This window comes from Vicia villosa, unplaced genomic scaffold (genome assembly GCF_029867415.1).
Source record: "Vicia villosa cultivar HV-30 ecotype Madison, WI unplaced genomic scaffold, Vvil1.0 ctg.000600F_1_1, whole genome shotgun sequence".
In the NCBI taxonomy this organism is placed as follows: domain Eukaryota; kingdom Viridiplantae; phylum Streptophyta; class Magnoliopsida; order Fabales; family Fabaceae; genus Vicia; species Vicia villosa.
Window position 1 is genome coordinate 336,969 of NW_026705274.1, and position 23,006 is coordinate 359,974.

The 23,006-nt window shown below is 34.1% G+C and overlaps 1 protein-coding gene across 1 annotated transcript; it reads right to left on the minus strand.

Moving 5' to 3' along the window:
* Positions 1-4,583: 4,583 nt before the first annotated feature.
* LOC131629716 (uncharacterized) lies at positions 4,584-10,651 on the minus strand. The gene is made up of 9 exons (XM_058900498.1): positions 10,382-10,651; positions 7,563-9,851; positions 7,294-7,411; positions 7,081-7,166; positions 6,513-6,757; positions 5,663-5,749; positions 5,464-5,563; positions 5,132-5,339; positions 4,584-4,995 (listed from the first exon to the last, which is right to left on the minus strand). Exons 1-9 carry the CDS (start codon positions 10,469-10,471, stop codon positions 4,850-4,852), a joined length of 3,369 nt encoding a protein of 1,122 aa, XP_058756481.1. The 5' UTR covers positions 10,472-10,651; the 3' UTR covers positions 4,584-4,849.
* Positions 10,652-23,006: the final 12,355 nt, after the last annotated feature.

A 23,006-nucleotide genomic window follows, 5' to 3' on the forward strand; every position in this document is an offset into this window, starting at 1 on the left:
TATGTATAAATTTATTATTGTATAATGAAAAAAAAATACAAAATCATATTAAAAAACGAGATCACTAAATTAATCATGAAAGATAGATGAATTAAAACCTAAAATAAGTATAAAGTTGTATATAATTGATTTATCTTTTTCTTAGTATGCAAGAACAAATTATATTGAATGCGTACAACACAAAATAAGATCAAAACACTACGCAAATGTCACTAACAAAATTTGTACTACAAAATTTATCTACACTCAAACACACCTTAACAATAAGATGGTTAGCGCTGGAGCTCTTTCTCTAATTAGGGGGTCTAATCTCATTCAGATTCTTTCTCACTTATTCTATGTCGACGATGTACTGATTTTTTGTAAAGGAAGTGTTGCTAATATCAAGAATGTGGTTTCAGCTTTTAAGGCTCATGAGGCAGCGTCTTGCCAGACAGTTAATTGCAGTAAGTCTTATATTTTTGGTGGAACTATGTCACAATCTCGGTAGAATATTCTCTCGGCTCTGTTAGGCTTCAATATTGTGAATTCTCCTCTAGTTTATCTTGGTGTCCCTATTTTTAAGGGAAAGCCTCGGGCTAAATTTCTTATGCCTATTGCGGACAAAATTATTCTTATAGTCGCGTCGTGGAAAATCTCTTCTTTCTTTCGGGGGTAGAGTGGAGATGGTTAAATCTTCGACTCAAAGTATGCTTATCCATTCTATTTCCATCTATGATTGGTCAGTTTCATGGTTGAGTTATATTGAGTGTGTTGCCCGTAATTTCATTTGGAGTGGGGAGGATTCCAAAAGCAAGATGGTCACTGTAGCGTGGAAGAAATTTCTAAACCTTATTTTGAAGGAGGACTTGATATTAGATCTTTGTTTCATCTTAATGCAGCAACAAATTTAAAATTGGCGTGGGACTTTCTCAATTCGGCTGACCCTTGGGCTATTATTGTTAGAGGAAGGGTCGTAAGGAAGAATAACTTCATCAAGCATCATATTTTTTCCTCTTGTTGGTCGAGCATAAAAAGTGAGATGTCAGTGATTTCTGAAAATTTCTTCTCGCCTCTATGAAAACGGCAACACTATTCGATTCTGGTACGATTTTGTGGTGTGGCGAACTGTTTAATACAGAGGGTGGAAGCCTTTCGAATCCTATAGATTTGATGGTTAATTCTTTTATTGTTGACGGGAAGTGGTCCTTCCCGAATGATTTGGGTATGATTCTGGCTGCTGTGAAGGACATAATTCTGCAATGCCATATTCCGTATGATCTTCGTCTAGATAAAAGATTATGGAATGGCTCGGTTTTGGGGGACCTTTCGCTCAAGGAGGCTTATGAGTTTAAGAGGGATTCAGGTGTTCAGGTGGAATGGTGGCGTTGGATTTGATCGAAGTTTATTCCTCCTTCTAAATCGTTCTTGGTTTGGAGATTGTTGTGTCATACCCCAAATTTGCTCATCCCGGTTCAAAAATCATAATTGGGGTTTTATAAAACTCTTTGGTTCATTTTCATTTTTGATATTGAAATTTTTTTGGTTTATTTACTAACACTTTGAGCTTTAAATTTCGCTGGCTTATTTACTAATATTTTGGGGTTTTAAATTTCTTTGGTTTATTTACAATAATAACATTTTGGGTTTTATAAATTTCTTTGATTTATTTACACTAACGTCTTGGTTTTTTATTTTTTTTATTTATACTAACATTTTGGATTTTATATTTTATCTATTTAAAAAATATATAATAGTTCATTTAAAATTATTTGCAATTTTTAAATAGCAAATACTTGCTTGCACTTCATATACTTTTAATTGGCTTTTAATTTAGAATAAATAATATAGCATAATTGGTAAAAGAGAAAAACTTGTAATCCCAAAGTCATGTGTTCAAATCCCATAAGTGATGTTTTTTGCATTTTTCTTCTATTTTTACTAATTTTATTTCTCTTTTGAGATTTTTAACCTAATTTCCACTTTATAAATACGATTCTTGAAATCCTTTTGGCATTTTCTATTCTCACGTACAATTTTTCAAACTTTTTTTTTCTACGCTTTTTGTTCTTTTCCAAATCTTTTTATCAAAACTACAAACAAACATTTTCTTTTCAAAACTTTTTCAAATCTTTTATCAAAATCAAACCTTTTGGCCCATGATTTCATATGAGGCCTCCACCTTTTGTTAAAAAACTTTTTTCAAATCCTTTAACTAGAATTACAATATTTTTGACCAATGATTATACTTGAGGTCTCCCATTTTAAAAATGTTTTCCTTTTAATACTTGTTTTGGCTAAAGATTTCACATGAGCCCTTTAAAATGTCTATATTTTAGGCCAATGATGATGCTTGAGGCCTTCCTCTTTTTTTACTTAGTTTTTTTTTTTGGTTCTTGGTTTTGGCCTTGATCGTTACGAACAACGCTATACAAGCCAAAAATATCTTCTGTTTTTTAAAAAAAAACTAAAGGCTAAATGGGTCCCCTTGAGTACAAGGGAGGCAAAGGGTGTCTAACACCTTCCATTTGCCTAATTTACCTAATTACCCAAATCTCTTTTTTAAATGTAAATTTTAAAGCAGGTTGTGACATGTTGTTCAATAAAATTGCTTCTGATGATCAACTTAAGTCTTTTCCGTCAATGTGCAGTCTTTGCACTATGGAAGAAGAGACAATTTCTCATCTCTTTTTTTACCGTGCCTATGTGAGGCAGCTTTGGTATTTCGTCGTGGAGTGACATTTGGAGGGTTTGCAAGCGGAATTGGTCAGACCAATGTAAGTTAGTTTTTAAGGTGGCCGTCATATTCTTGTTTAATTCTATTTGGTTTGCTCATAACAGTTCCAGATTCAAGGATGTTGGTATCCCTATTTCTATTTCTATTCCCAATGTTGTTTCAGTCTGCGGGTTAGCTGGTAATTTAAGTAACACTCTGTCTTTCTTAAATATTATTGATTTTGAGATTTTGAAGAATTTTAGGGTTGTTATTCAACCTCCTTGTGCTCCGAAAATAGTGGAAGTCATTTGGAAGCATCCCCTGGGATGAGATTTAGTTTAACTGTGATGGTGCTTCTTTGGGGAATCTTGGGCCTTTTGCTTGTGGGGATATTGCGAGAGATTTTGACGGTAGGTTTTTGGGCGCTTTTGCTAGCTTTTTAGGTGTTACTAATTCTCTCATTGTCGAACTCACAGGTGCTATGTTAGCCATTGAGTTCGTCCATGAGAAGGGTTGGCGTAAGATTTGGTTAGAAGCTGACTTTTTGGCTGTGGTTCGAGCTTTTTCTCCTCCTTTCAAAGTTCCTTGGCAAGTTCGGAACGGGTGGGCCAACTGTGTTAATATTACTAATAGTATAAATTTTTTGGCTTCTCATATTTTCAGATAAGGGAATAGTTGTGCGGATTCTTTGGCAAATATTAGGCTAACGGTATCAAAATACATTAACTATAATTGCATCCCTAATTTTTTTCAAGCATATTTTGTAAAGAATAGGTTTGGTCTGTCTTTCTTTAGGTTCATTTCTTCTTGAGAGGGTTTTGGTATAATCTTTTGTACCTTATTAAAATAACACACCTTAACAATAAAGAGTATTTTTTTTAGAGAATAAAGAAGACGAACGAACAAATTGAAAGAGAAAGAAGATAAAGAAATCGTTCGGAGAAGACGACTAAAGGAAGAGATCGTCGTAAAAAATGCAATGAATAATTAATCTTTCTTATTCCAAGTCAATAAAAGTATGACACATATCTAAAAATAATACACATCAGTATTTTTGGACAAAAAATGAGCAAAAAACCAAAACTATTTAAAAAAATAAATAAGATGACTGATTTCGTGAGTTGGCAAAAATAGATGATCAAAAGCGTAATTTAGCCTTAAAATAAAATGATAATTTATCAAAATATTTATAACAAAATGGAATTATTTGAGTTTTATTTTATCTAAATTATAACAGTCTATTTACCTTAATTTAAATTGTTTGCCTTATAAATATATCCTAAATAAAAAGCATATAAATGAAAGAAAACCAATCTCAATATTTAAAAAAACTATTGTTATACAATAGATTGTCTCTATGTCTGTCACTAGAACAATCAGAAAAGTATCAAAGTAGTAGGCAAATCTAAACTAATATTTTTGTACCAAAAATAAATAATCATGAAAAAATGAGAACCTAATTTATTTGTATGGAAAATCACATAATCTCATCTTTATTTACACTATTATTTTATTAAATGAACTCATTATTGGTAAAAATTGCATAAAGTCACAAAAAAAAAAGTCATTTGCTTAAATTTGAGAAGAACCTTATAAAATAAAATGTAACTTAATTCAACAGTATTTTAGGCACATCACGATTAAATATGGTAAAATTTAAAGACATGTTTGGTATAAAACTAACTTCTAGCATGTTTTTGACCTATTTTTATAAAAAAAATTCTTCATAATAAAATTCTTAGAAGAATTGGATTTTGAAGAATCATAGGAATCAGAATATGCTTCAGAGCAACTTAAGTTTTATATGGAAGTAATTTAACTTTATGTTATCTTTTTATTATAAAACAGCTTAATAATAAACACTTAAACTAGTAGCAAAAATCCCATAACAAACAACATGGTCATATAAACAGTACATTAATTAATCATGTCAATAAGACCTAGATTATTTTTCAATCACATATGTGACATGCCCCTGAAAATATCCCAAGAACATCATCAATTTGCAGGAAGATAAACTTATAGCCTAAACACTATTGTTCAAAAGCAATTTTTTTCTACACTTTATTTTTATTCTCCTCCAATACACTTCCTCTCTATGTCTGTCTTTCTGTCTCTTTCACAAAAATTTGTTTTTTTCTTTTTCTTGTTTGCTTAGGAACTAGGCATAGGTCTCCAAACTTGTAAATCCATTTTTCCAGTCCTTTCTGCTTGATCCACTTCTGATCCTGGACTAGCTTTTTCAAAATTAATTCTGCATTTCACAGAGAATCCAAGGTCTTGTTGTTTCGGAGTAGTGTCTGCATTATGAAACAATAAGGTTATAATCTAATCAATCAATGAAGAAACTGTTTCATTGCGTGCATGTTTGGATTGACAGTGAGTTTCGAGCAATCACATATGTAGATGATCTAAGGATCATAAAAAGTTACGAACCTCTTGTTACGCCCGATTCAGGAGATGGAAGTCTTGTTAACAGTTTCTGGCACATGGTAGTTCCCTGAAAGTCTAGGAAAGAATAGTCTATAAACTGCGATCTCTCGAAATTACTCATCTGCTTGAAACCAAAAGAATTGGTCCATGTTTCTAGTACACCAGGAACAGCTGGTAAGACTAGTCTCTCCACTCCCAGATGCTTTAGCTTCTGATGCAAGAAAAGTATTCAAGTGAGAAATTCGATGCTAAAATTTGATGCCATATCGAGATCATTTGATATAGTTCATAAATAACTAGCTAAAATGACGTGTTTTGTACGATTTTTATGTTACCTTTTCAAGCTCATCCATTAAAACACGGCACATTCCAAGTCGTCTATACTGAAATCTGGTACCGACTAGAGGAACTTCAGCTATCTTGTCTCCAAATATCCTACAAAAGGATATGAAAAGTTAACGAAATGCAATCACAGAATCGTGCAAAAACATACTACTTGATTTGATTCTTAGTGGTAGCAGATCCTATATTCACCTTATAGTAGCCACACTGATTAGTTCTTCATTCCTCTCTAGAAGTACGGTATAGAAACCCTGGAAGTTTAGTCTGTTGAGCTCCGACCTGAAAATTTCCAAAATACATATATAAGGCACTGGCTCGGTGCGAATATAACAATAATGTAGCATAATTTAGAGATTAAATATCATGCTCATGGACAATGTATACCTGTGAACAAATCCATTAGTGAATGAAAAAACTCAAAGGTGTACATGATCCACACATTTTAAATGAAACAAATACCGACATATTTGAAAACTCAAACTGTGTAGTGATGTTTTTGCATGCCATCTTGTTAGATTAAAAGAGTTACGACTTACAAAATATATGCTCAATCCATTAGAATCATTTTTTCTGAATCAAATAGCCAAAATCGTAACGATATATTTCACGAGAGCTAAAATACTTTGTATACTCTTCAAAAACATTGGCTCAGTATTTGTGTTGCCATCCATATAGGCATAGATTTTTCGCAATAAGCTGGAAGAGAAGAAATTTATAGTGAAAAAGAAGGAAACTTTTTAATTAGTATCTTCTAATAAATGTCTATAGACGCGTCAACTCAATCATGCATGATAAACGTAAAACTACAAACTTCGCACTAACTATATATACGATAAAAATAGTTATAGATTCTAACATATCTATGAACTTTATAAAAAAAAGTCCATTTTCCACAGTGATAGATATGTTAGAATCTATGCAGATATGTTTCAGGTTCAACTCAAGATGCCTTATGCATGGTTTGTGAGTATGAACAAACATAGAATGAAAAGAATCCTAATTAAATGTTATGAACATGAATTGAAGGATAAGAATATCTGACCTTTGGTTAAATATAACGTCTTCCACGATATCTCCGCTAGAGAAGGGGTTAGGTAAGGGTTCAAAACATTCATGCATCACCGAAAGTGCAACGCTGAGTTTGCTGTAACTCTCTGCCACTAGATCATTTTCAGCACTGCCAACACTACAACTATCAGAGTTGACATACTTCACCAATGTCCAAGTTAGATTGTCCTCGCCCACTAAAACCGGCTTTCCCAATAGATTTTGGAGCCCTGTGTAGACCTGCAAAAGTGCATACGCGTAAATGTAGCGAATAACCATTTTCATAAAACTTGACTCTGGCAGTATATATTGAAGACATAGAGCTTAAATGGTTCTGCTAGCATCAAACTTAAACCTATTATGCTTATCAATCGCCAAAATCAGGTATTGTCCACTAGATTATTAGCTATTAAACAAAAGCCATTGATAAATGCAACCATGATCTGAGTAAAGAGCTCATTGTCGAACTAGAAAGTATTACGTCTACTAAGTTGGATGTGGAACACTTTATTTTGGTTTGATAAAGAAAGAAAATAGAAAAAAGGGAGGTGGATTTAACTTACCCTTTCACATTCTTCTCCGCAGAACCAATTTTTCATATATCGTCTCGAGTTATCTTTTGCTCTATTTCTGAGGCACTCAACATGATCTACATAGAGTTGAAGAAAATTTTCGTTGGTCAACATATGTAGTTATGCACACACAAATAAAAAACAGACATTCACAAAGAAATGGATGAAATATTGAAGCAAATCTATATATGTATATCAGCTTACATTTATGTTCACACTGAATGCAAGTAAGAAAATCTCCATCTTTTGTCTCTTCAATTTTGTTTTGGCCGCAAATCCCACAACGGCATGATGGACAAAACCAATCACCATCAGGGATGCCCTACACGTGCAGAATGAAACTAGTTATTTAATATGGCATTAAAGTACTGAATCGAAGGAGTTACGTCATGGACACAAAAAGGAAAGGAAATATAGCAACAGGATAGAACTTAATACGCCATGATTGAAAAGGAAACTGGTTAATAATCTACCTCCAAATTAAGACACTTCTTATGAAACGACGATGGGCATTGGTCGCATAAAATAAGTTCACCCCCGTAGTTACAAACAGAACAAATGTTGTCATTTTCGCCTTCAAACAGATTATTGCATGGTTTCTCTTTCGTTTCCCTTGACCTTTGATCATGCATTACTTCCCTCATGCAATCTAACAGTGACCTTCCATCCTTCAAAAAGATACACGCCGAAGGCCTTCTGTTACTGCTTCCACCAGCATGGTTTGCAAAGCCGCTGAGTCCAAATACATTCTGACAACATGTGCACTTAATTCCTTCTAGAGTAATCCTTCCCTCAAACGTAGGTGAGTCTCTGCCTTCTGTTTCCCAGTAATAGACCTTGTATCTTGGCAACACAATTTTGCAACCTATTAACCAAGACACAATATTTTGAGGTTTTTGATGCGACAAACCAAAAACCGTCTGCACCCTTTTGCTTGTTCTTAGCACCCGGGTAAGTTCTTCCTCCTCTTGATCCTCTTCTGCACTAGCCTTTGAAGTACTTGCGCCTTTACGGTTAGGTACTTCCTTCTCTAGATTCTTTTGTACACTACTCTTTGAAGTCCTGGTGCCTTTACGTTTTCTCCTTGCAGTTGGTGGTGAATCATCTATAGTTTGTAATTCAGGCTCTTCTTGAAGCAATTGGAACACACTCAGCAATAGAGCATCACCATCGACATGATCTGAATCAGTCCATTCAGGAATTTTTTCTTTTAGGTACAGCCTGCATGCACCTCGAAGTGTGCGTAAACAATGATTTTGTGGAGAATTGTACACAAATGCCCTCCTTCTTTCAGTTGGGTAATCAAAGATCCATCCTTCTGCTAACAGATGTTTTTTCGCCTTTAATTTCCACTCTCTCTTCTCAGCTGAGTTTCTCTCTATTGTGTACAAGTAATATTTCACGACGGCTAGAGGACAGAATTCTGGTTCAAGTTGAACTTTAACTGAAGAAGGCTCAGTGGTTGGAGGACAAACATCTAGATCATTGTTCATTCGGGGTGGATCAGAGGCCAGATGTGAAAGATTTCCGTCAATCTGGGGCAGCTTAGAGTTCATGTTGGGATACTCTTGCAAAACTTGAGTAACTTGAAAAATCGAAGTGTAACATTTCCGGTCACGCTTATCTGGTGAAATGTACCGGTATCGTCTATTTTGACGACAACTGTTTTCGGTCCACTCAATTGTCCAACCAAGAAATGCAAGATGTTTCCTTACTTTCGTCTTCAAGGTTTCCCGAACTGTCTTGCTCCTACATCCAAGTGCATACTCATGAACAACTTCAGGACAGAATTCAACTTCAGACAGTCTCAGAGGTTGCCAAATTATGGACTTAGAATGTCTCCGTATTCGATCCTTATCTGATTCAAGCTCTTCATGTAAAATAATTTGCTTCTCACAGTCCCCATCCACCAAAGGAAAGATGCTAGTCCCACCGCAGTTTTGATCTGTATCCATCAAGTTTGAAGAATCACCATTTTCCTTAGGCCTATCAGATGTTCCAACATCAGAACCAGACGCATTACCGTGATTAGCTTCAATGTGAACATTATCAGTTGGTTCAGATGACCCTCCTTCGAGTAAATTCTTCGGAAGGTTTAAGGCGGGGCGAACTTCGTTAAGCGTGATGGTATAGTACTCACCAATCACCTCCACAACAAGGTCTTTCCACAATTCCTTCACATTACAAGTCCATTCTCGAATGGTCTCAGCATAATCCTTTCTCATCCTGACATCATACCAAATCTGTTTCACCGAGATTGCGACATAGGATACCCTCTCACACTCCTCAAACAACTCAAGAAACACCCATTTCCCTCTTGGTAACCAGTTCTCAGTTGATTCATCCCAATCCTGAGTAATTCTCAATTGCGTAACTCCAACCTTCATTTCATCACCTAAATCAGGGAAGAATATGCTCCTCTCCTCCATTCCATTGCAGCGATCGAATATCACACCTTCCCACCAAGCATCCTGATAATTCACATCAACACAAAATCCGAATGGAAGATCCATTCTCTCTAACTCAATCGAAGGCGGGACTGGTCTAATAAGTCCACGTCTGTAACTGTAACCACAATCTGAAGCAGAAGAAGAATCAACAACACCATCCAAAACATTAGAAACACTCACAACATCAACAATGTAATCTGATTCGTCGTCATTAAGAATATTTTCATATTTAACATAGCGCTTCGTCCTTGCGCGGCGGATAATTTTCCCCGGATGCCATGATCCCAGAAAACCATCTTCCAAACTCCTCAGCTGAAAAAAAAAATAATAAAAAAAACATATTTACAAAACAAAACCCTTGAACTGCAAATTTCAGATTAAGAAATCACATTCACAACATGCAGGTTTTCTCCCCAAAACAACAATCACAAAAACTGAAAAAACATCAATAAAGGAAATAACATTGAGTCCACATTATATTACTATATAAACAGTATCTCATCTCATTCCTAATTCATCACTTGCATGAAATCCAAACATAGCTCAAAACAAGAAAACAAAAAGATGAATGGTAATTCAATTATGGAAAAAAAGAATCAGAAATGTCAAATCAAGAACAGAAAATCAAAGATTCGTAAACAGAAAAAAAAAAAAAACTAGATTCTGATTCTGATATAACAGAATTACAACAGTCATGTAAAGAAACCCCCAAAAAACCCTAAAACAACACCACATAGCAAAACCTAATACAAAATCAACAACCCAGAAATCACAAACAAAATAAAAACCAAATCTTTATACAAAAATAATCAGAAATCAGAATCATATAACATCATCGTTACCTCAACTTTTTCATTAACAAGGAGCTTTGTTTTCAACGAGCCTCTTTTCCGTTTTCGATTTCCAACACTGGTATCGCCGTCACCCTCCATTGTAGACTGACGCAAGAAAAACTCAGAGCCACCGATAACAATGCAGGGAATGCGGAATTCACGTATCTTTATTCAAGAATTCAAGAAAACGATTCATAAACGAAGAAACCAAACGAAACGGCGCAATGAACAAACAATGTTAAAGCGATCGAAAACCCAAATCTCTGGTTTCTGTTTTTATGTTTTTATGTGTTTCTCAGTTCAGTTCTGTTCTGTTGTATCAGTGTTATAGTTTTGGTCACTTCAATAATATAATAAAGAAAAATAATAAAAAATTATTTTATAATTCTCTACTTTGTTCCCATTGGTCCACGTATAGAAACCATGCACGTTACTCATGCGTTTTGAAGGTACTGTTTACTTATCGTGATCCTTTCCTCATGCTATTTTTGTTTCCTTCAAGAGGTTATTTGATTTTGATGAGTAGGGGTTTTGGTAGAGTGTGGTCCAGTGCGCGAGGGTGCATCGTGTGGGCGCGCGCCGTTTTAGTGTGTGGAGTGGGTGGACCCTACTATAAAACTCTAACGTACTGTTGAGATTTAAGGAAAAGATTTTTATTTTATTTTTTGTTGTGAATTTGTGATGAAATATTTAAGGGTGAAATAAATAAAATGAAATTAATTTCAGTATTTATAGTAAATGATGCGAGAAAAGAGGATTGGAAAGTAGGGAAAATTGATTAGGTTTTAACGTTTATATGGATATTCATGCTTGATATAAGGAAACAATGCCACATATTATTTTATTTAATTTCAGATTTTTTTTATATTTTTTTTTGACAGATGTAATAAAGATTAGTCTACAGACTTAATGAAAATGAGATTTACATGTACTTTTTCTTTAATGAATTATTTAATGAGTGTTGAAATATTATTTTTTACTTTTAAATAAATATGTAAATATTGTGTTTCTTTATCCAAAAGACTAAATAAATACTAGTATTGTTTTTCTTTATAAAAAAAATATATCATTTTTGACCAACATAAATGAATGACTAAATATAGACGGTATAAATAATTTTTTTTTTAGATTAATATCCAATTCGTCACTACCATATAAAGCAAATTTTAAAAATGTTCATGGAAAAAAACAGAAATTTCATTTAGCTTTTTTGAAAAAAAGTTTCTTTTTGATCTTTGAACAAAATAATTCAACAAATCGGATGATTTGTCGGTGGTTTCTTTTAGTTTATAGTAAGTTGATTTTTTTATTTCAATTTTTTTAAAATTGGGTGACTTGAATTAGAAACATAAATAATGTATACATGATTCGTCCACATCGTGAGCCATATAAGAATTTTGGGAAAAACATTATCAAATGTGGAATTAGTCATGAAGATTTTTAGATGTCTAAATCGTAGTTGGCAATCTAAAGTCACTACGATTTGCGAATCTAAGAATTTAGCAATCATGAACACACATTTTCTTTAGTAAATTGCAAGAACATGAGATGAAGCTGAAAAAAACTTATTGATGACGAAGAAGATAACAAAAAGAATATAAAAAGTATTGCACTTAAAGCTACTAACATCAAAGATATGGAATCAGAATATGAAGACTGTTAAAGTGAGATTGATAATCCGTGAAGCTCATGTTTCAAAAATTAAAGGAGTTCCTAAGGGATGAAAAATAAACTTCAAAACTCTAGAAGCAAAGTGAAGAAAATTCATCATCCATTCCTACATGTCATCAGTGCGGAGAAAAAGGGCATATAAGACCAATCTACCCTCAAAACCCGAAAGAAACCAACATCAAAGAAAGTTCAAGAAATCCAAAAAAGAGCATACATATCCTAGGATAACGATGATATGTAATATTCATATAAAGAAGAAGCAAACCCCTGTCTCACGAAAAATCCTCACGACAATGAGGTAACCTCTCACTTTTTATCAAAATTTATTTCATATTTGTAAGAAGCTAACAAAAGAAATGAGTAAATTAGAATAAATTACCTCTATCTCCAAAGATACTATCTCTTCCCTATTGAAAAATAAAAACATATTGGAATAAATAGAAGGTCTTAGAGAGGCAATATGATCTAATTCAAAACTCTTCATCATCTTATAAGACTTTAGACAAATATATTAAGTGTGATCAATGGGTCATTTTGAAAAATAAATTAAATTGATGATCTTCAAAATCCACTTGATAAATTCACCAAAGGGACAAACAACTTGAATCTTTTGTCAAGTAACCAAAGGCCGTCTTACAATAGGGCTGGTCTTTGTTATGAATCCAAAAACAGTAGTAAAAGCTTTAGCAATATTTTTAATGCCAAACAAACATCTAAATGCATAACCCTAAAATTTAATTATTAGTATAATAAAGACGGACATGTAGTCATGTTTTGTTTCATCAAAAACGTGAGAGCAAAGAAGAACATCCTCCTTCATACTTTTATAAAGAGTGTTGTAAACATAAAAATAAAACGCTAATACTAACACCAAAGGACCCAAAAATATATGGGTATCAAAGGTAGAAAAGTCAAGTTGTGATGCAAATGATGATACCGATGGTTGCTCCTCAAAGGACACAATTGAAGGAAACAAATATGTTCTATTGTGTCACTCTTGTGTGGGAAGAGATCTCTTCACCTAGTAAAAATAAGACAAAATCATTGAATCTTTGATTTTTGGTAAGATCCATAATCATAACATTTAATTGTTCTATTTGATCAAAGCATCATTCCACAAGTTACTTAGCATTAAGTAACGTGTGTAACAAAGGTTATAAAGTATGATTCCTCTATATGCACGGTCTATAAAAAAATTAATGTAAAATCATTTTTAAACTTCTTGTCAAAAGGACCATGACTATAGAAGAACTCATAAATGTTACATTTGATGAACTAACCCCTATAGTTGGCCGAAGTAGAAGTTGTTAATTGGCAGGTATCCCTTAAAGAACATCCTTGAAAGAAGAAAATAAAGGGATAGAAAAATATCAAATACAAGAGAAAGTCCAAAGTCCATATAGAGAAATTCAAGTTAAATAAGTCAACTAAAGAAAGTCTATTTTAAGAACACATTATCATTAAGGATCATTTCATTCAGAATATTAATGAAGATATTTCTAAGGGAATCGCGTCTCAAGACTCCCTCAGCAACAACTCTATATTTAAATTTTCATTTTTAGGCCTTCCAATCGATTATATTTGAGTTATCTAATCAATTGGAGAGGGTTTTTTCAATCGATTAGATAATATATTCGGCCCATGGATTATTTCCATTGTTGGTTTTTCCAACACTATATAAAAAAGGCACACCCTCACTTCAAATCACGCCATTTTTCAATGTTTTCATATTTATTTGGAATTTATATCTCTCCCTCTCTTTAGAAATTATTCTTATTCACTTATGTTTCCTTAGTGCTACTAAGTGAAGATTTACTTGTTCGGAAGATATTTTTGTAAGTAGTCATTTTGGTCATTTATATTCTTAAGGATGGGATACCTTTAAGAGATTGAGTTTAGTTCTTGAGATTAAACTATTATTAAAATATATGTTCTTGGTTTATTAAGCATTGTCTGAAAATGTTTTATTTTGGTTATTGAGATCAGTTAAATCTTTGAATGATTTGTTAGCTTAGCCTGGGTTAAAAGCTATCATTGGTTGGGAATAAGCCTGTTAAAATCTCAAGATCATATTGTATTAAGGTTTGTGGGCATAACCTTCAAAAGGTTAAAGTTTCTATTGAAACTCTCAACAACACCTTTTGGGGACAGGACTAGGCCAACATTCTGTCAAACCTTTATAAATTTCTAGTGCAATTTTTCTAACCCTTACTTTTATGCATTTACTTTCAATATTTTATTTTCAATGTGATTATTCACCTAAAAATAACTAATACATATTAATTGAGAAAGGTCAAAATTAATCACGAGTTTATAATCACAATATACCATATAATAAAATGGAGACAAACAACTTTTTTTTAACAAAAGAGAAAAAATTTATTTTTTATATTTTAATAAAAGATGAGGTTAGTAGATATATAACTACATAAGATTTTTTTTCTCAATTCATATTAAGGATTATTAAATTTTCATTGTTAATAATTTTGTTTGATCAAACTTATTAAATAATATATCAAATTTACTACAAATTGTTTATTATGTATTTAACTTATAGGTCAAACATTTAATTCAACTACATATTATTAGTTTGATAAACTAATGATTTTTAGTTCATAAACTTAAATCAAAACAAATATATAATTTTTATTTTGTTTTCTCATTTTAAGAGTCGTATGTTGAGTGTATCACCTTACATTAATTATTTAGAATTTTAGGAGATACAGTCGCCTCATAGTAAATTTTACCAAAAGTGAAAATTTTATGCAGGCGGAGTTACATATAGATAGTCTCACCTTTAAACAATCTCATCAAGTAATAATGGGACATTACTTATGCGACTCCTTTCTTGCTAAAATAATAAATGTGAGTTAAGAAACTTTTTTTTAGTGGGTTTCAAATACGGGGAAAAAACACAATGGACACTTACTTAAATTATACTACAAATAAGTTAAAATAAACTTACTTAATTGATAATATAGAACTTATACTTTCCTCTTTTTACATAAGTGTCTAGTTCTTGAATGCGAGAATAATATGGAGGCTTAGATGTACATGACAAGTAGACAGGGGTTCGTGACATAGTGGTTAATATAATGAATCAGATAAGATACTAAGTTTGGTAAGAATGGAGATGGAATAACTCCATATTCGGTACCCCACTTACCATGATGTCTTACATGCCACATCTATAAATGCAGAATCCACTTAGATAAGGTGGATCATATTATTCTGACTTAATACAAATAATACCATAATAATAGTAATAACTTTGTCTACTAAAATAAGTACTCATATAAAAATACAAGTCATGTTCATATCAAACACATAAGGTTTCAAATACGGGGAAAAAACACAATGGACACTTACTTAAATTATACTACAAATAAGTTAAAATAAACTTACTTAATTGATAATATAGAACTTATACTTTCCTCTTTTTACATAAGTGTCTAGTTCTTGAATGCGAGAATAATATGGAGGCTTAGATGTACATGACAAGTAGACAGGGGTTCGTGACATAGTGGTTAATATAATGAATCAGATAAGATACTAAGTTTGGTAAGAATGGAGATGGAATAACTCCATATTCGGTACCCCATTTACCATGATGTCTTACATGCCACATCTATAAATGCATAATCCACTTAGATAAGGTGGATCCTATTATTCTGACTCAATACAAATAATACCATAATAATAGTAATAACTTTGTCTACTAAAATAAGTACTCATATAAAAATACAAGTCATGTTCATATCAAACACATAATCTATTGATGTTATCTCTACATGAGAAGAGTGACAATTGAAAAGGTTCTATGTGTTTGAATTTTCATCAAAAATTGTAATAACTAGTATTCCATACATGTTATTATTTTAAATTTAGGACTAAGTAAGATCCATTATGAGTATTATATGTTCCCAAGGTTTTATAAGCATCGAAATTAGGGTTTAGAAACAAAAAACAACATTTTGGACTTTTGACCTAGTGATTCGAGTCACAAGATTTCTTTGGCTCAAATCAAATTCACTTTATATCAAGGAAGATAATGTTAGTCAATCCGATCTACTTCTGTAATTAAAATCACAACATTAAAACATTGTTTTTCACACCTATGAATATTGGATTTGATTCATATGAAGAAGATATGAATCAATTCATGCAACATTTTTCTAAACTTTTCATGTTTGACACCTCTAAAAATCTCAAAAACACATTAAACTCCCAAAAATGATAAGGCGACATATCAAGTAAATTAATCATGCAATCAAGGAATTTAATCAAGTAATAATACATAAACTTTAGCCATCAACAACATCCTATTGTCTACCACCCAAGTGTTCATAGTTCTAAAATAACAATATGAGAGAAACATAGAAACCTAACTCTAATTCTCATAATATCCTAAAACAAAATGATCAAGTAATGGCCTAATTTTTATTGAAACCTATAAACCAACTTCAAATGATAAAGGGTTGTAGATTCTATTATATAAGATAGCTTCGTCTTGAAATATTGCTAGTTTATTGACTGACAGAATATGAGGGGAAGTTTTAAAATGATAAATTAGTGGATTAGTGTATATATATCCTTGCATGCAACTAAATGAGCCTTATTCTCCCCTCCTCTTTTCTCCAACATGTAAGCTTCCTCTCCAAACTAGAATGGTTTTTCTTTCCCCACGCTAGAGTTAAATGGAAAGGAAAAGACTATTGTGCCTTTGCAACTTGTTGATAAAACCTAGTTAATGGCATAGTTCTTGATTAATTTACATATTATTCATTTTTGTATTATCTCAAAGTAAACATGATTAATCATATTCATACTTGATAAATTCTAAAATCATGTCATCTATTGTACTAGGCAAGAAACTTCCCAACTAAGGATGTACTATACTAAGGATTTTAAGACATTTTAATTAATTAAAGAAATAATGTATGGTTGGTACACCAAGATAAATCCTTATTTTCTTCAATGTTTTTAGAATGATTTTCCTCGAGAATAGAAGTTATATAAGTCACATTCACAATGTCTATTGAAATGAAAACAAAGATTGACCACTTATTGTTTACATATGAATAGTAAAACATTATTGATTTCCATGGCCTTAAAGGAACATCATGAGGTTGGTTTACTATATCAAAAATATAACATATTTGATCTCATATTGGGAAAAGAGACAATATCACTCATGGTTCCTTACTTCCACACTCATTGTATAAGACATCAACAACCAAGAACATTTGAAGTTACTGTTACGTTTGCAACAAAAGTATGTTTTACCATTATCGTATCCCTAGAGATCGATGACTTTAAAGACAGATTAGCAGTTTTATTATTCTAACTAGGAAAGGGTTTTGTATTTGTTGTGATGCGGAAAATAAATGACAGAAAGTAAAAATGATAGAAAGGAAAGAGTTTTGTGTTAACAGTAAGAATGCTTGATAGGGGTAGATTTCATCATTATGTCAGGGGCGAATCCAAACAATATATATTTGTGTGGCTAAACATAAAATAAAATACTAACTACCATCATATTAAAAATGAATAATAATATTATTTAATGCAATACATTACAATGAAAATCGTCTATCATTCATTTCTTGAAAATAAGCTAAAATAACATCATTATTAATTGTGAGATATTGGATCGAACTCTAGTATGTCCGAAGGGTAGCTTCTTGGTTCGACAAGGTTAAGCATGAAGTCGAAGGTTGTTCACATGCTTGTGTCGAAGATGCTAGGGTTGTTAGCATGTTAAATTAGGTTTTAATGTTTAAACCCTAATTTGTTAAGTTAGCTTGTTTATTAAGTTGGCTTGTGTAATTGGCCTTGTGGAAAAAGCGCATTAGTTAGTATGTTAGGTTTTATTATAAATAACATACTAGTCTCTCATCATTGCTAAGCTGCAAATCCTAATTTAGGGTGAGAGAGGTTATTTGTTATTCTTGTAAACTTGTAATCTTGTTTTAAGAGAAAGTGAAAGAATAACGGTTATAACCAATTATTGTGTTCTTCTTCTTCCTTGTCCTTTATTCTTCCCTTGGTTTATACTTTGTTCTTGACATCGTTTTTCACAACAAATTGGTGCGGTGAGCGTGGAGAAGATGCCGTCAACAAAGTATGAGATTGAAAAGTTCACCGGAGTGAATGATTTCGGTCTGTGGCGCTTGAAGATGAAAGCCCTACTGGTTCAGCAGGGTTGTTTGGAAGTGTTGAAGGGAGAGGCAGCCATGAATGCTGCATTAACGGCAGCGGAGAAGACAACTATGATCGAGAAAGCACACAGCGCAATTCTGTTGAGCCTTGGTGATAAGGTTCTACGACAGGTATTAAAGGAGACGACGGCATCAGGGTTATGGGCGAAACTTGAAAGTTTGTATATGACCAAATCGCTGGTAAATCGACTCTACCTGAAGCAAGCTTTGTATTCATTCAAGATGATTGAAGACAAAGTATTGGCTGAGCAGTTGGATATATTCAATAAGCTGATTCTTGATCTTGAAAATATTGATGTAAATATTGATGATGAAGATCAAGCGTTGTTACTATTGTGCGCTTTGCCTCGATCACATGCTCACTTCAAAGAAACTCTCTTGTATGGAAGGGAATCCCTGACGTTTGAAGAAGTTCAATCAGCCTTGTATTCTAAGGACTTGAATGAACGAAAGGAGCATAAACCTTCGACTGTTGGTGAAGGTTTGGCCATTAAAGGAAAATTCTTGCGAAAGAATGGTAAGTTCGACAACAAGGGCAAAAGCCAGTCGAAGTCTTATAGTGGCGAAGCATCTGGCATTCGATGCTATCATTGTAAGAAGGAGGGTCACACAAGAAAGGTGTGCCCTGAACGCCTGAAAGATCATGGAGGCAAGGATAATGGCAATGCAGCCATTGTTCAAGATGATTTTGAATCATCTTATGTTCTTGTGGTTTCAAGCAGTGACTCGAGAAGAGAGTGGATTATGGATTCAGGTTGCACTTGGAACATGATTCCAAACAAAGACTTGTTCGAGGAATTATGTGATCAAGATGGTGGATCAGTATTGCTGGGAAACAACAAGGCTTGCAAGATTGCAGGTATTGGATCTGTTAGATTCAAGCTCCATGATGAGTCAATAAGGTTGTTGGCTGAAGTCAGGTATGTTCCTGATTTGAAGAGAAATCTGCTTTCTCTTGGTGAATTCGACAAGAAAGGATATGTTTTCCAAGGAGAGAAAAGTATCCTAAGAGTCATGAAGGGTTCGAAGGAAGTCTTGAGAGGCGTGAAGAAACAAGGCTTGTATACCCTTGAGGCTGAAGTTGTAAGTGGTTCGACAAATGTTGCATCCACGAAACCTTTGTCGAAGACAGAAATCTGGCACATGAGATTGGGCCATGTCAGTGAAAGGGGTCTGGTCGAATTAGGGAAACAAAATCTACTTGGTGGAGACAAAGTCTAAAAGCTGAAGTTTTGTGAACCCTGTGTACTTGGAAAATCTTGCAAAGTGAAGTTCAACAAAGGCAAACAGAGAACACATGGATCCCTTGACTACATCCATGCTGATCTTTGGGGGCCTGCAAGGTGTGCATCACATTCTGGGGCAAGGTATTTCCTATCCATAGTAGATGATTATTCCAGAAAATTATGGGTATTCATCCAGAAGACTAAGGATGAAACTTTTGAGAATTTCAAAAGTTGGAAGACTCTGGTTGAAAATCAGACTGGCAGAAAGGTCAAGAGGTTGAGAACCGACAATGGCCTTGAATTTTGCAATGAGGTATTCGACAGTTTTTGTGCTACCTCTAGTATTGCAAGGCATAGAACTACTGCAGGTACTCCACAACAAAATGGTTTTGCTGAAAGGTTTAATCGAACTATTTTGGAGAGAGTCAGATGTATGTTGACTAGTGCGGGGTTAAAGAAGGTGTTCTGGGCTGAGGCTGTTGCGACAGCAACATATCTGATAAACAGATGTCCTTCGACAACGTTAGATATGAAGACACCTGAAGAAGTTTGGTCGGGACATCCACCAGATCTCGACAAACTAAGAGTATTTGGCTGCGTAGCCTATGCTCATATTAGGCAAGACAAGGTCGAACCTAGAGCTCTGAAATGCATGTTCATGGGATACCCTGAAGGAGTCAAAGCTTATAGGCTATGGTGCCTAGAGCCAGGTCACAAGAGGTGTATCACCAGTCGAGATGTAGTTTTCAATGAAGCTGAAATGGCTTTCAAGAAAACTGATGATGGTCGAAGAACAGAAGAGCTGGAACAGGTAGAGATTCCTGTTGAGGTGGAGCATGTTGATGCTGAATTGCATATCCCTGATGAAGTCGAAGAAGAAGCAGAAGATGCTGAGGAAGTTGAGGAAACTGAAGATGACTACCTATTGTCGAGAGATAGGTCGAGAAGAGTCATCAAACCACCTCAGAGACTTGGGTATGCAGATCTTATAGCTTATGCATTAAACTCTGCCAGTGAGGTTCTTGATGATGAACCTAGAGATTATAAGGAAGTTATGAGGAGTTAAAATAAGACTGAATGGCTGAAGGCCATGGATGATGAGATGAAATCTCTTCATGATAATCACACTTGGGAACTGATCAAGAAACCTGTTGGGGCAAGGTTAGTCAGCTGTAAATGGATTTTCAAAGTTAAGGAAGGAATTGAAGGAGTGACGTCGAAAAGATACAAGGCAAGACTGGTCGCAAGGGGTTTCACTCAGAAAGAAGGTGTCGACTTCAATGATGTGTTCTCTCCTGTTGTGAAGCATAGGTCCATTCGAATGTTGCTTGCCATGGTGGCACAGTTCGACCTTGAACTGGAACAAATGGATGTGAAGACTGCGTTCTTGTATGGTGATTTAGATGAAACGATTCTGATGAGGCAACCTGAAGGGTATGTCGAAAAGGGAAAGGAAGATTATGTGTGCAAGCTAAAAAGATCTTTATATGGGCTGAAACAATCTCCTCGACAGTGGAATAGGAGATTCGACAAGTTCATGGCACACATAAGTTTCATTAGAAGTCAGTTCGACCACTGGGTTTACTTCAGATTTTGACCTGGTAATTCATTTGTTATTTTGTTGCTTTATGTTGATGATATTCTCATAGCAAGCAACAGTGTCGAAGATGTGATGAGGGTGAAGGCTGAACTCAATAAGGAGTTCGATATGAAGGATCTGGGAGCTGCTTCCAGGATTCTTGGAATTGACATTCGAAGAGATAGAAAGAAGTCAAAGTTATGCCTATCTCAAGAGGCATATCTACGGAAGATTCTTGAAAAGTTTGGTATGTCGAATTCGAAGCCTGTTGTGACTCCAACAAACCCTCAATTCAAGCTGAGTATTGATCAGTGTCCCAGTACTGATGTCGAAAGAGCCTATATGAATAGAATCCCATATGCTAATATAGTCGGTTTTTTGATGTATGCTATGGTTTGTACTAGACCCGACATAGCATACGCAGTAAGTCTTGTAAGCAGGTACATGGCGAATCCTGGAAAGGCTCACTGGCAAGCATTGAAGTGGATTTTAAGGTACATAAATGGGTCTCTTAATAGAGTCCTAATTTATGGTGGAGCCTTGGGTGAAGATGGTAAAGTAGTAATCGAAGGATATGTCGACTCTGATTATGCAGGTTGTATGGATTCCAGGAAATCTATTTCTAGATATGTTTTCACTATGTTTGGCACAGCAATTAGTTGGAAAGCAACACTTCAGAAAGTTGTTGCTCTATCAACCACTGAAGCGAAGTATATTGCATTAACTGAAGCTGTGAAAGAAGCATTGTGGCTTGAAGTTTTTGCGAAGGAGCTGAAACTTCAAGGTCGAGGTATCACTGTTAAATGTGATAGTCAAAGTGCAATACACCTGTCGAAGAATTCAGCCTATCATGAGCGAACTAAGCACATTGATGTGAGGCTGCATTTCGTCAGAGGAGTAATCGAACATGGAGAAGTCCAAGTGCTGAAGGTTTCGACTGAAGACAATGCTGCTGATATGATCACCAAGACATTACCGAGTTGCAAGTTTTTCCACTGTATGCAGTTGCTAAAGCTGCATGAAGAAAGCTAGTTTGTTCCCTTGATGTTGTAGAGTTAGATTCAAGGTGGAGATTTGTGAGATATTGGATCGAACTCTAGTATGGACGAAGGGTAGCTTCTTGGTTCAACCGGGTTAAGCATGAAGTCGAAGGTTGTTCACATGCTTGTGTCGAAGATGCTAGGGTTGTTAGCATGTTAAATTAGGTTTTAGTGTTTAAACCCTAATTTGTTAAGTTAGCTTGTTTATTAAGTTGGTTTGTGTAATGGGCCTTGTGGAAAAAGCCCATTAGTTAGTATGTTAGGTTTTATTATAAATAGCATACTAGTCTCTCATTATTGCTAAGCTGCAAATCCTAATTTAGGGTGAGAGAGGTTATTTGTTATTCTTGTAAACTTGTAATCTTGTTTTAAGAGAAAGTGAAAGAATAACGGTTATAACCAATTATTGTGTTCCTCTTCTTCCTTGTCCTTTATTCTTCCCTTGGTTTATACTTTGTTCTTGACATCGTTTTTCACAACATTAATATTCCAAGAACATTTCTTTTTATAAAAGTTACAAGACGAACATATAACCACTCGTCACTCATTTTGTTATATAACTGACTCTTCGCAATGATAACGGACTCATTTTGTTAATTGCGAGGAGGTTGATGACGACATATTTTTAAATAAGCTTTCTTTACCTCATTTTGGATGTCAAGATGATAGCTTGAAACTGGAGGCCTAATACCCATATATGTTTCCAACAATTCATAATCAACAACATTGATACTCTCACTTGAATGTTGAGTTTTCGATGCTTCTAGATTAGCCGAAGAAGCATATTTGACCCTAGAAAGTACTGGAGAAAACTTCTTCATCCTATAAAGAGAGCAATAAAACCAAATGATTAGAAAGAAAATAATTTCTGAGAAATTAAGAAAATTGATATTATTA